At 35.4% G+C, this 13,249-nt stretch overlaps 1 protein-coding gene and 1 pseudogene across 1 annotated transcript; one reads left to right on the forward strand and one right to left on the reverse strand.

Moving 5' to 3' along the window:
• Nucleotides 1–9,838: 9,838 nt before the first annotated feature.
• LOC108774796 (putative nuclease HARBI1) lies at nucleotides 9,839–11,292 on the reverse strand (annotated as a pseudogene).
• Nucleotides 11,293–11,575: 283 nt separating this feature from the next.
• Nucleotides 11,576–12,585, forward strand: LOC108774797 (uncharacterized). Its single transcript, XM_018540997.1, has 2 exons — nucleotides 11,576–11,945; nucleotides 12,400–12,585. Exons 1-2 carry the CDS (start codon nucleotides 11,652–11,654, stop codon nucleotides 12,583–12,585), a joined length of 480 nt encoding a protein of 159 aa, XP_018396499.1. The 5' UTR covers nucleotides 11,576–11,651.
• The last annotated feature ends 664 nt before the right edge of the window (nucleotides 12,586–13,249 follow it).

The raw sequence follows: 13,249 nt of genomic DNA on the forward strand, positions 1-13,249 counted from the left end.
AGAACTTGAGCAAAGTGATCATCTACATAACAAGACAAACAGTATACAGATTAAGGTGTCAGAGGGAAATAAAGGAAACTAGAGTCGGCCACACTAGGTTGAGACTTTCCCATGAACACCTTTTCACGTTGAAGTAAGATAGGATCACCAGGAAACAACAGCTGGAGAAGGCCTTCAAAGTCCAGATACCGGCCAAGAAGGATTAGGAAGATCATAGTTTTCTAACCAATCCTAAAGTAGATTTGTAGTTTACAGATAGATTGGGAGCAAATGGTTGTTTTGGAGTAAACATTTATGGCCCCAAAACTAATCACGAAGAAAGCGTACTATCAAGCGATCTGGTCACAGTTTTTTAAGCTGAAGTGCTAATCATATCTTGAAGTGTGCAGAACTTATATACTAAATGGAGGAAGTAGACACGATAGCTCTGACAGCAGAGCAGCTATTGAAGCACTTGCCAAGACTACTATAGAATCGGTTGTAGTTTGGGATGTATGCAAGCTCTCACAAAACTAGAGGAAACAAATCAAGTTATTTTAGTATGAGTTTTTGAACATCAGGTTACACCTGGAAATTAAAGAGTGGACGGATTAGCAAAGCTAAGTATGGAAGTGAATCCGGCTGAACAGATCGTCGCAGTTCCGTTTTCGATAGGTAAAAGGTACATTAGAGAATGAGCTCGAGCGGGGGCACTTGAGCTTCTGAAAGGAGGCGGAGGGTTACCGATAGGCTAAGAAACTATTGAAACATTCCAGTTTAACCAGAAGTAGAGAACTGTTGGTAATGGGTGAAGACAAACTGAAACTGGGTATAGGAATCCTTCTTATGGAATACTTGTCCCTTAGAGCATACTTATACAATATTGGACTAACTGAGCAGAAAAACTATGTTTAATCATTTAGACATTTAAGCCATTTTCTTTCTAAGTTTGTTTTTGTTTATACAGGAGTTTTTGTTATCTTAAAATTATTATAAGGTAAGTAGTGTGTAGTACCACTATGGGGAGCCGCCTGTGACGTCACTGGCGCCATCCCCCTCCACGGCGCCAGTGGTATGGGCGGCTCCCCATAGTGGTACTATGTTACGAAATGATCGCTCCCCTTTACTACTGACATCACCCCCACCACTACGACGCCAGTGGGCCGCTCGGCTTCCCATAGTGATGCTATTTTACGAAATATTAGTAATCCCTCTACTACCAACATTAATTCTCTCTACTACTACTACAACGTCGATGTATTCCTATAACGCTGCTATTGTACGAGACGATAGTTGTAACTAATAGCTAAATGTAATGAAGGGGTGATAGACATATTTTAACGATCTGTGGCCACAATGCGTAGAACTCGTCCGAGTGTAGACTGCTCGGCTCTTTGCTAACTTAGCACTGGTGAGTGCAAGTGGACCAGCGTACTACTACTGACGTCATCCCCACCACTACGACGCTGGTACCGCTGTCGGTTCCCTATAGTGCTACAATTTTACGAGACGATATTAATTCTCTCTTTCTACTACTACTACTACTACAACGTCGATGTGTCCTTATAGTGCTGCTATTATACGAGACGATAGTTGTAACTAATAGCTAAATGTAATGAAGGGGTTATAGAAATATTTTATTGAATTATAAATGTATATATACATATTTTATTGAAGACCTATTAATGATTACAATTTTATTCAATTTCAAAATTTTTTTAACAACAAATGTAAAAAATATTTTTGTTATTTTAAACATTTACGGTATACATATTTTGCATAAGATATAGAATTTTCATTATTCGGTTGACTTATTTTTTGTCTTCTGTATCGAAGTATTGGATGCGAGTCTGTAAATAAAAATTTTTTTAACAACAAACGTAAAAAATATTTTTGTTATTTTAAACATTTACGGTATACATATTTTGCATAAGTTATAGAATTTTCATTATTCGGTTGACTTATTTTTTGTCTTCTGTATCGAAGTATTGGATGCGAGTCTGTAAATAAGAATACAATTTTATTAAGTTAAAATATAATTCCCCTCTGTCTTTTCCCCAATTACAGTCTTTACGTTCTTAACTTTAATACATTAATTACTACGCGTGTTCACTTCTCTCCTACTCCTCCTTCCTTACTTTTCTCTCTCTCTCCTTATGTGTGTAGAAATCTATTTTGCCTACGCGTCGTGAGAGTGCGCGGGATAATTAAAAAGGAAGTACCCCGTACTTTCTTTACATATGTATATACGTGCTTACTTGATTACGTTCTCTGCAATGTTAGTTCGATATATCGTCGTTAACTCGAGAAAAATGATATGAAATTCTCGCTCAATGATTGCCGGATGGCTGCACCAGTCCGCCATTTTGAATTTTCACAAAACGCCACACGTCAATAAAAAATAGACACTCCAACAAGCCCTGGTTGGTTGAATTCTGTCAAAAAATGAAATGGGCAGAAGGGGACTCCGACACGCGGAGAATGCCCCATATATTTTTTCCAAAAGTTTTAGTGATACATTTTTGATGATTTTAAACTTACTTACTGTAAAAGAGACTCGTCTAAGTTAATTTTTGTCTCTGACAACACTTCTTATAATCATAAGCAGACGACGCTTCTCTCACTCTCATATTCGCTTCTTTCACTCTCACATCCGGTTTCACAACATCATGGCAGAGCCAATCACGGATCAGTCGGCATTGGCCCATCTCTCCGTATAGGATCTCTTAACATTCTGTACACGGCTATCGACAGTTGTCGGTGTCGTTAAGTAGCGACAGCCAATAAGAATCGCACTTTTCTCCTAGAACAGTCCTTACCATTGGTTATCGCTACTTAACGACACCGATAGTTGTCGGTAAGCGTGTACAGAATAGGCCCCACGGAGGTAAAGGAGAGAGCATAAGCCTGTATTATAGGCGAGGGGATTGAAGCCATGGCGGGGAAGAGGGGTAAGTCTTCAGCCATCTTGTTCGGCGACATTAGTGCTGCTATCTAATGCATAGAAGCAATACTACTGGAAACAATAATCTGAACAAGTGGTAAGTGGTTATGAGTCATTGCTTGGCGCGCGAGCCTTCGAACAGTTCAGACGTGTGTTGTCTCGGTCACAATTTTCGTTTGTGTGCTGCGCTTTTCTGCTGCCTATATCAGGGCGTTTAACGTTCTGACTTCTTTTTTCTTTCCTTCTTTTTGTCCCTATTTTTCTCCTCATTTAATTATACCTATTTCCCCTTTGTTATTCTTTAACCGCCTTTTTTCTCTTCGGTTGACTGTGGTGGTCTTCTTCTTCTTCTTAATTTAGTTGGCCCAAGTTCCGTTATGAAATCGGATTAACGTGGCCAGTCATACCCAAAAAGATATATATGTGAGTCAACGCACAGTCAAAGTCGGCAACACTTTCAAAAATTGCTGATGCAATGACCGCGAGAATGGCGTTGCTCGACCGGTCTCCGGGCGCCTGCGTCTACGGCGTTGTCACGCCGCAATAACGCGCGTCATTTCGTAATATATATAAATATACTTATATCACATAATATAAATATACTTGATATCACAATTTTTATTTGCTTTGTATTTTTTACACATTTATGGACTTTAAGTTAACTAATAATTCTTACTGAAAAAAACTCAGCTTATCAATACTTTGTGTATTGTAACATGTTGGAAAGGCACACTTTGCTGGCATCGTAATTAAAAATGGTTTTTAAATTGTGGTACATATACTGTAATAATAGGTAAATGTTAAGAAAAGCCCCTTTATCACAACTTTTAATAAAAATATACAATCGATGAGTTTTTGCATGAAACGAAGGAATCTGGCAGAAAAAAATGTCGCTCTGCCTCGCGAACCGAGATATTAAGCATTAAAGTGAATTTATTTTTAAAGTAATGAATTTCGTAGCTGTGACAGATGTACTAACCTACCCAGATAGCAAAATGCTAGCAGTATGCCAGCAGTATGCCAGCAAACTTGATCATGATGTTACAGCAGATATCAAGCTGCTGCTTCCTCATTAAGCTTAGTTTCTAACAGCTTAGCCTGCCAACATAATACAACGATAAAAATCAATCATTATTTGCTAACACATCGTGACAGCGAAACGCGGTAAAAATACAGCACAATCTGACATAACCAGTACTGACAGCAAAAACGCAGCAAAAATCGAGCACAGTCTGCCGTCACGTCGTGACTGCAAAAACGCGGCAGATATAGAAAGCGATCTACCTAATTAGCTATTGATGGCAAAAACGCAGCAAAAATCGCGCATAGACTGCAGAAAAAAAAAGTTACAGCAATTCTTAATTTAATTAAATTCTTATTTAATTAAATTCTTATTAATTATATTTCTCTCTCCATCATTTGTGTCCTTTCCTTAAGTGCTGAACTGACTAATAAATACCTAGGAAAAAACTTTTAAACCTGATAGGATTTGAACTCGTGACTCGATCCACGGTCCAGTTCTGAGTCGTTCACCTAACGTACTGCTCCACTGTTATCTTATTGACAGAGATGTTTCGAATTGTCTATATATACTTTTAATAAAAATATTTTATTAAATAGACAATTTATATAAATAGACACATTATGCATGATTTTTGCTGTGTCTTCGCCATCAATGGCTGATAGGGCAGATCACGTTCTATATCTGACGCGTTTTTGTAGTCACGACGTGACGGCAGGCTGTGCTCGATTTTTGCTACGTTTTTGCTGTCATAATATGACAATAAGTGTGCCAGATTTTTAACAACATTTTGCTGATTTAACATGTAGTCATGTTTTATATCAAGTTTTGATCTATTTTTTGTTAATTTATTTTGTCAGCTTGTATTGCTCGATTTCTGCTTGCTTTATTTCGGCAAAGTTTGATGAATTTTTACAGAATTTTTGCTAGTGTATTATGACGCAGGTCTGCTCTATTTTTGTTGCATTTCTGTTATGGCTATACTGAAACGGTAAACCGTGTTCGACTGCTGCTAGATTTTTGCCATTATAATATGTAGCATTTTGCAATGCGTGCTTTTGGTGGGTTTGGCTATCTGGGTACATGGTTGTCAACTTTAACGCTTAATATCTCGGTTTGCGAAGCAGAACGACACTTTTTTCTGCCAGATTCTTTCGTTTCATGCAAAACCACATCAATTGAGTATATTTTTATCACAAGTTAAGGTGAAGGGAGTCTTCTTAACATTTACCTACGGCTACAATACGGCTATCTCGCAATATCGCAATCAATCGCAATCAGCGCAGGACACAGCCATATTACATTCCTTCGGTGTAGTTTGTAACGCATGCGCAGGATCATTATAAATTTTAGGGTCCACTTTTTACAAGCTTGTATTAAGGGAGTTAGCAGTCTAGTAGTATATATAGAAGTCTGTGGTCTGGACAATCCCGAGCCGGGAGGATACCATAATGTCAATCTGAGTGATCTTATTGTTAGTGCTTCTGGTTCCTTGCAAGAGTTTGACTCATTTCTACAAAGGGTTAATGCTTAATATCAATCGAGGCTTGCCATCATTAATGCGAATATTTAAATCAATCTTCCAAACACTATTACATTTTGTACTTGCACCGTAAGAATGATGTCACTTTTTTCTCAGAGTTAATTGATAAATTTCTTATCTATGCTATAATACAACTAACTCAAAACCGGAAGTTCAAACAAAAATTAGAAATTCGACTAAAGAAAGGTTAAAGTCTTTTAATCTAAAACATTTTTATAACTTCTATTTCAATCATTTATTCCATCCATCGAAAGTCTTTTGAGAGCAGGCCGCCATGTTCTTTTTCCGAGTCATTAACAGATTGATACTCTGGAATTACAAGCAATTATTTTTCATTGCACGGGCTAGTATAAATTAAATTAATTTCAAATCAAATCTCAATAACCGACTTTTATATTTTGTGCACTAAGAATAACATATTGCAGAAATTTTTTAGAAAACTAATATGCAAATTGTAATCTGTTTTACTTATACGTATGTATGTTCATTTTGAATTTGCACCTTGAATAATCTATTAATTACTTTTCGTGGTACATATTCAACATAGACAATATATTTTATGTATGTTCATTGCAGTTATTTATTTTCTAGAAAACTGTAATATGCAGATTGTAATCTGTTTTACTTCTATGTTCATTTTGAATTTGTACCTTGACTAATTTGTCATTTACTTTTCGTGGTACATATTCAACATAGAAAATAACATAACGTATATGTTTACTTTGAACTGGCACATTTAGTAATAGGTATATCAGTTACTTTTCGTGGTTATAAATATATAATATTAGATAATAATATTAGATAATATCATTTAAAGTATTAAAGGTTTAAATTATTATGTTACATTATTAGATAATCATTTTAATTTAGAAAGGTTCAAATTTTTGGGGTTAATTTCAAAGGTTGAAATTTATTGGGTTTTCTATTTTGTGGTTAGGTAATCGTTTTAATTTAGGAAGGTTTTATTATTTACAATATATATTTCAAATATGTATATATGTATTTAATATGACGTGAGGGGTACAGCGGAAAGAGGAGGCAATTCGAAAATCGGCCGAAAGTTACATACACTTTATGTATGTCCACTTTGTACTGGCATCTTTAGATAATAATCAGTTACTTTTCGTGGTAATATACAATTTAACTCGTGATTGTACTGCGATAATTTTAAATATACGTCATATCGGTCAGCAGTCGGTAGTATTTAAAATAATAATTTTATTTAATATGTATTTAAATGATGACTGCACGGTTTATCGGTGAGCCAGGCGAGGGGGGAACGTGCGACTCGCATTCGCCCTTCCACTTGATGTGTTGTTTTGATAACAATCCCCAAGGCTGCTTTCACTAACCGTCTAATATTGACACGTCAGTTTTATAACAACGTATTTATTTTTTTTCGTTAACGCGATTGCATATTATAAAACAAAATTATTAAAAAATGTAAAACGGTTACTTTTCATTGTAATTATAAATCAAAATTATTAAATAAATGTAAAACAGTTACTTTTCCTGGTAATATATTATGCGCGGTGCGGTGTTGTGATAGGGACAGCGAAAGCTAGACGGAGGCGATTCGAAAATCAACCAAATGTTGCATTGTCCCCCTCATCGTTCCGTGGGCAGTCGAAGTGTCCCATGACAGTCGAATACACTTTACGTATGTTCACTTTCTATTGGCAACTTTAATAATTAATAATTAGTTACGAGTCGGTTACGGACTGTCGTCGCGGTAGGATCTATCTGAGCGTGATTCCAGTTTTGTGCAGAAAGAACTGAGATAGGACAGTGGTGTTGGCTGCTTTTAGTATTTGAGCGTCTTGATCGCTCTCGAGCTTGAAAGTTTTTATTTTCTCTACGGTTTCAATAAACAGTTGAGGCATATATTCGGTTAACCTTAATCGAGGCGCCATGCCCACGTCCCCTGGGGAGGGGGGCCTCGGCGACGGAAATGGCGCGTCGGGCGCGTCTTTCTCTCTCAAACCTTCGAACTTCAACTTTAATCCTTCCTCTCCCGCTGACTCTGATCTATCTTTCTCTTCCACACCTTCTCACAGTGATCAAGTGCTACAAAACCTTTCGCTTGAAGTTTTATACAAAGAGACAGGCATAGCTTTGTCCCCAGTGGCGTCAGACAATGCAACGTCGTGTGTTCCGATGTTTTCTAAGAACAGTAACAACGATTCGGTTTCCGTTTCTCAAATATCTGCGGGATTAGAGGAAGCAATTGGCCCGACAATACACAAGGACTTATATATAACGTATATGGATATAGATGAGCAGCAGAGACAAAATAAGAAACGGCCTTTGCCGAGCTCTACAGAGGATGAAGATCTGATTCGGTCTTCACAAACCCCCCCTGCCAAGAAAAGCACAGGTGAGAAAGAAAGCGTAAGTAATTCAGGCCTGTCACATAACCTTCAAGCAAAATCGCATGTAACCTTAGACACGGATCGCTTAACTCAAGCCTCGAATAATCAAATTGTGTCGCGCTATGGACCACGGGATGCAGGTCCATACGTAGTTTATGTATACCCCACCGCACGAGACAATGCTTTGCATGCTACGCTTGTTAGCAGAATTATAGTTAAGGGTGACTTTCACCAACCTCGGTTAAGTCTAACCGACGGTTACATGATTGCCAACTTGACGACTGTAAACTATAGACGTGTTTCGCTCTGTTAGATCTTAACCTCTTTTGTTGCCGTCAATATCGTGCCTACTGCCTTGTGTCCGAAATTACTAAAAGTTCTTCAAAATCTTAATTAAAATTAATAAGATATTAAAGTATAAACAGAAACATGCAAAGAGAAAAGAATTTTACCCAAAAGGAAAAGAGTTATTTATTGGATTTAATTTTTATGTACCGTAACATAATAGAAAGTAAAATCACTGATCATTTAAACAATTCACACAAAGATAAAGCATGGGCTAGCATTATGCAGGAATATAATAAAAATATAGAATGTAAACGAACAGAAAAAAATTTGCGTTATTGTTGGGACAATATTAAAAAAGGGACGAGGAAGTACTGTGCCGCTTGGAAACGTGAAATATATAAGACGGGTAATAAATTTGTTATTGATATTTATAAATAAAATTGTTATTTAAAGTTTTTTTATTACATTTGTAGGTGGAGGAGTAATAAATATAGAAAAAAATACTTTGTATGAACGTGCCAAAGAAATCATGGGTGAAACTGCTACCCAAGGATTGCTAAATCCTTTTGATTCTGATTACATCGATGAAAATGTTCATAACAAAGAAAATATTATTGAGATTTTAGAGGAAGATAATGAAAATGATCCAGCGGTATTTTCAGTAAGAGATAATGAAAATGATCCAGCGGTATTTTTAGTAAGAGATAATGAAAATGATTCAGCGGTATTTTCAGTAAGATATGTTTACTTATTTAAAAATGCAAATTTTACAAAAATTTAATATACTTTAAATTTTCAATTATACCAGGAGTTTTGAGATTTATCACTCTGTTGCCGTTCATTCTTAATGAAGTAAACGACATAGTTCATGAAACGTTGGCTTCAAGAATGAACGGCAATAGAGTGATAACCTGCAAAACTCCTGGTATAATTAAAGATAATACCCGTGAAAGTCTTAAATGCGTTATACTTTGAATTTTTAGCATTTAATTAAAAATAATGAAATCACTGATTGGAAAACTTGGAATTCAAAAAAATTAAAATCACAAATAAGTGCTCCACTAAAAAATAATAACATGGAAACAGTATCGACACAGAAGGGACTTAAAAAAAGAAAATATGACAGCGATAAGGAATACCAAAAAACTTTAGATGAAGCTAAGATTGACTTAACTAATACTTTTAAAGAAAATATAGAAGAAAAACAAACTTATGAAATAGAAATATTAAAGCATCAATTAGAAAAAGAAAAACTGAAGATTGAATTGCTAAAATTAATAATTGATAAAGAAAAATCAATTAAACAAAATGAAGAAAAATCAAATGTTCATGTTACATTATAACAATTCGTTACTGATATTTGCCAAAGATATATGTCAAAAATGCCTATAAGGTATCTACTAACAATTATTATAAACTATTTTTTACATTTACTTTAAAAGTATTAGTTAAATGTCTGTGATAATTAGTTCTTAATTAATTTTGATGAATTATAAAACTTTTTTTATTTATAATTATAACATTTAATACATGTTATAATGAGAAAAACTTTTTTTTATATATGCAATGTAGGTATAGAAAGCATAGGCATACCTGAAATGTTATGTTTATTTTATATTTAAAATGTTACATGCTATAACATTTTATAATTATATTTTATTTTTTACATTTTTTAAATTTTGTGTTTTGTTCGATATAATAATAAATATTTATCGATTACGGCTGCAAATGGAAGCTTGTGAATTATGCTCGTCCTTATGAATCATGCTCCCTGCGTTTGAAATAATTGAATTAGGACACAGAAACGGCACGTATTCAGATTAGCCTGTAATTATTATTAAAACAAATTATATTACTTTTACATATTTTTGTTTAATTATTATATAGTCATATCTTTCAAATATATAATCATTACCTTCCAAAATATTCTACCATTAAACGTTTATTACCAATATTTCGATTATTTATTTTTATATTTTGCAATAACGCAATAGCATTATCGAATGCTTGGGGATTAATCCGATTTTGTTGAATATCGTTTTGGACAATATTGTGTAATACAGCAGTCGCTACGATAATGGGAAGTATATTTTCCACTTTCTGAAAACGCATTCCAATAGATAAAACTGCAAATTTTTTCTTCCATATACCAAAAAATCGCTCAATTTTCGAACGCGTTCTAATTTGAGCTTCGTTATAAAGATGTTCGGCTGCAGTTATCGGATCTTGTAATGGACACATTATATATGATAGATTTGGATACCCGGAATTTGCAAGGAGCAAACTATTACCAAATGTGCCTGTTTCAAATAAACTTTTTATCCTCGAATGATCAAAAATAGTAGAATCGTGTGTAGATCCTGGCCAACGTGCAACAATATCAATAATTTGTAATCTTGCATTAATAATTATTTGGATGTTTATAGAAAAATAGCCTTTTCTATTTCGATATAATTCGCTATCTTCTCCACCTAAAAAAAGATTTTAAAAAATACAAGAAATGTTTTGAAAAGATCTTTATATATTATATAAGGAAATTCTTTTTACCACATGATTAAATTCTTATATGAGTACAATCCATACAACCAATAACGTTAACAAATTTAGCAGTTTGAAAAAATTCTTCTTGATTTTGACGGATTTCTTCTACTGAGATAGGCAATTTTATAAATTCATTTTTTAATGAGGCAATAGCAGGAGATACTCGATGAATAATTCTTTGGGCACTTGCTTCACTTATTCCAGAAAAATCAGCAGCAGTTGCCAGAAAACATCCACTTGCATAAAATTTCAAAGCGACCATCAATTGTATCAAAGGTGGAATAGCATTATTACTATTACAAAATATAAAATAAATTAAAATATTGTTAACATGTATTTATAATAAAAATGTATTTATATCTAATGTAACACATATATATACATACTGATTAGTATTATGTTGTATTACATATTGAATTTTTTCTGACAACATTGAAAAGTTATGTTTCGATAATCTAAATCTTTTTTGAAAATCTACTTCATCGAATATATCAATGTAGTTCATACGTTCTCTAATTATACGCGGTCTTCTTTCATATCTTTCAGGATCATAATCATCATAATCATATTCATTAAAAATTAAAAAATTAATAATTTCATTCATTTTTCATAAGAAGTACTAATATGTACAGAAATGTACAAATTATAAAAGCACAGGTTAAAAATACTTTTTCGTTCTCTAATGGCAAACTGTGTTTAGTGCGTCGACAACGACTTACGATTACGATTCAAGTATCTTATTAAGAATATGAAGAACTTTTAAGCAATTTTGGACACAAGGTACGATATTGACGGCAACAGAAGAGGTTAAGATCTAACAGAGCGAAACACGTCTATAGTTTACAGTCGTCAAGTTGGCAATCATGTAACCGTCGGTTAGACTTAACCGAGGTTGGTGAAAGTCACCCTAAAGCGGGCATTCCGGATATAGTGGAGATCAAGAAAACCGGCAGAGGAAAAATTATGATAACTGTTATGACTGCCACAGGTGCTAATAGACTAGTTGAAAATTCAATTTTTGCCAAACACAACCTTAAAGCATTTATCCCTGCTTTTAAAGTTCTTCGAACAGGGCTGATCCAGGATGTTCCTCAACAATTTGATTTGGATACAATCAAAGAAGGTCTTGAGTCTCCCAGAGCTAAAATATTAAACATCCAAAGACTAAACAGAAAAATCACCATCGACAACAAAACAAAATACGTTCCATCCAGGACCATTAGGATTAAATTCGCCGGACAGATTTTGCCAAAGGAGGTATTTCTTTTTAAGGTTAAGCACGAGGTGCGCCCATACATCCCAGCACCAAGGATATGTCATAGATGTTATAGAGTTGGACATGTGAATAACTCCTGCAAGAGCAATCCCCGATGCAAATTCTGTGGAGATGATAGTCGCGGTAGAGATAATGACGCTGGTTGTCAATGTAACATGCAAACAGAAGCTCCCAAATGTATTAATTGCCAGGGCAATCACTGGGCTAATGACCGCGCCTGCCCCATAGTTGTTAAGCATCGAAGTGTTATCAACACGGCTGCTGTTGAAAACATATCTATAGCTGAAGCTAGGATAAGAATAGAAAATGGATGGGTTTCTTCGTCCTCGCCTAATAGCCCCCCGTTTGAAACTAATACCCGAAGCTTTCCTAACCTCCTTCGCGACAGCAGGAACTCTTCGTCTTTTGAGAGTGCTAATAGATTTGGCCTTTTAGGTGCAGCGGGTCTTGACAGGGAATTGCAATCCTATGCAGACGCAACTAGAACACAAAGACAACCTCAACCTCCCAGGAATTCACGTGCCGCTCCAAGGAAAGGAGCTTTTCCAGAGGAATTTGTACGTTCGTCTAATCGGCACAGGAGCCATCTCAACCCTCATCAACAGAGATATGACGAAATAGCGCATCGTCAAGCTTTAAGCGAGGTTAACGGTCGACCTGCCTTCGCATCTGGTAATGGCATAGCCTTTTCAAACAATTTCTTTACACAAACACCAACACAATCACAATCGCAGGATGATGGTGTAGGTAGGAGCAGTAATAACACGAACGCTAGTTTTGCCGAATTGTTGGTCATGACCTCTGAAATTTTTTCTCATTTTCAAAACAATAATTTTTCCAGCGCTTTTAACTTAATTATACAGCTTGTTAAAAACTTAAGTAAAGTTTTCTTCCAGCCTTCTCAGGCTCAGCAAACTAACAATGGGTCTTTCAGATATCCCTCAGATAATAATCATCATTATACTCCCACGCAACAATGGTGTGAAGAATTCGATTCGGAATATGAACATGGATATGAAGGAGATTTTCGGAAATAATTCTATTAATCTTCAGGAATCTAGCAACTTTGACAGTCAATTTCAGCATATTCGTTCGGCTTCTCCGCCGTCAGGCGGTGATTCTGGACGCCCGATAGGGTTGTTCCTGATGGAGCCGCCGTCATCTCCTCCTCTTGTCTCGGCAAGCTACCGCCATGCGACTCGTCGAAACATAAACCCTAAAACTAAAAAGGCTGACAATCAATTGAAAATTTTTCAGTGGAACTGCTGTGGCATTAGGCATAATC

Source organism: Cyphomyrmex costatus, unplaced genomic scaffold, assembly GCF_001594065.2.
Source record: "Cyphomyrmex costatus isolate MS0001 unplaced genomic scaffold, Ccosl1.0 scaffold2744, whole genome shotgun sequence".
Lineage (NCBI taxonomy): Eukaryota > Metazoa > Arthropoda > Insecta > Hymenoptera > Formicidae > Cyphomyrmex > Cyphomyrmex costatus.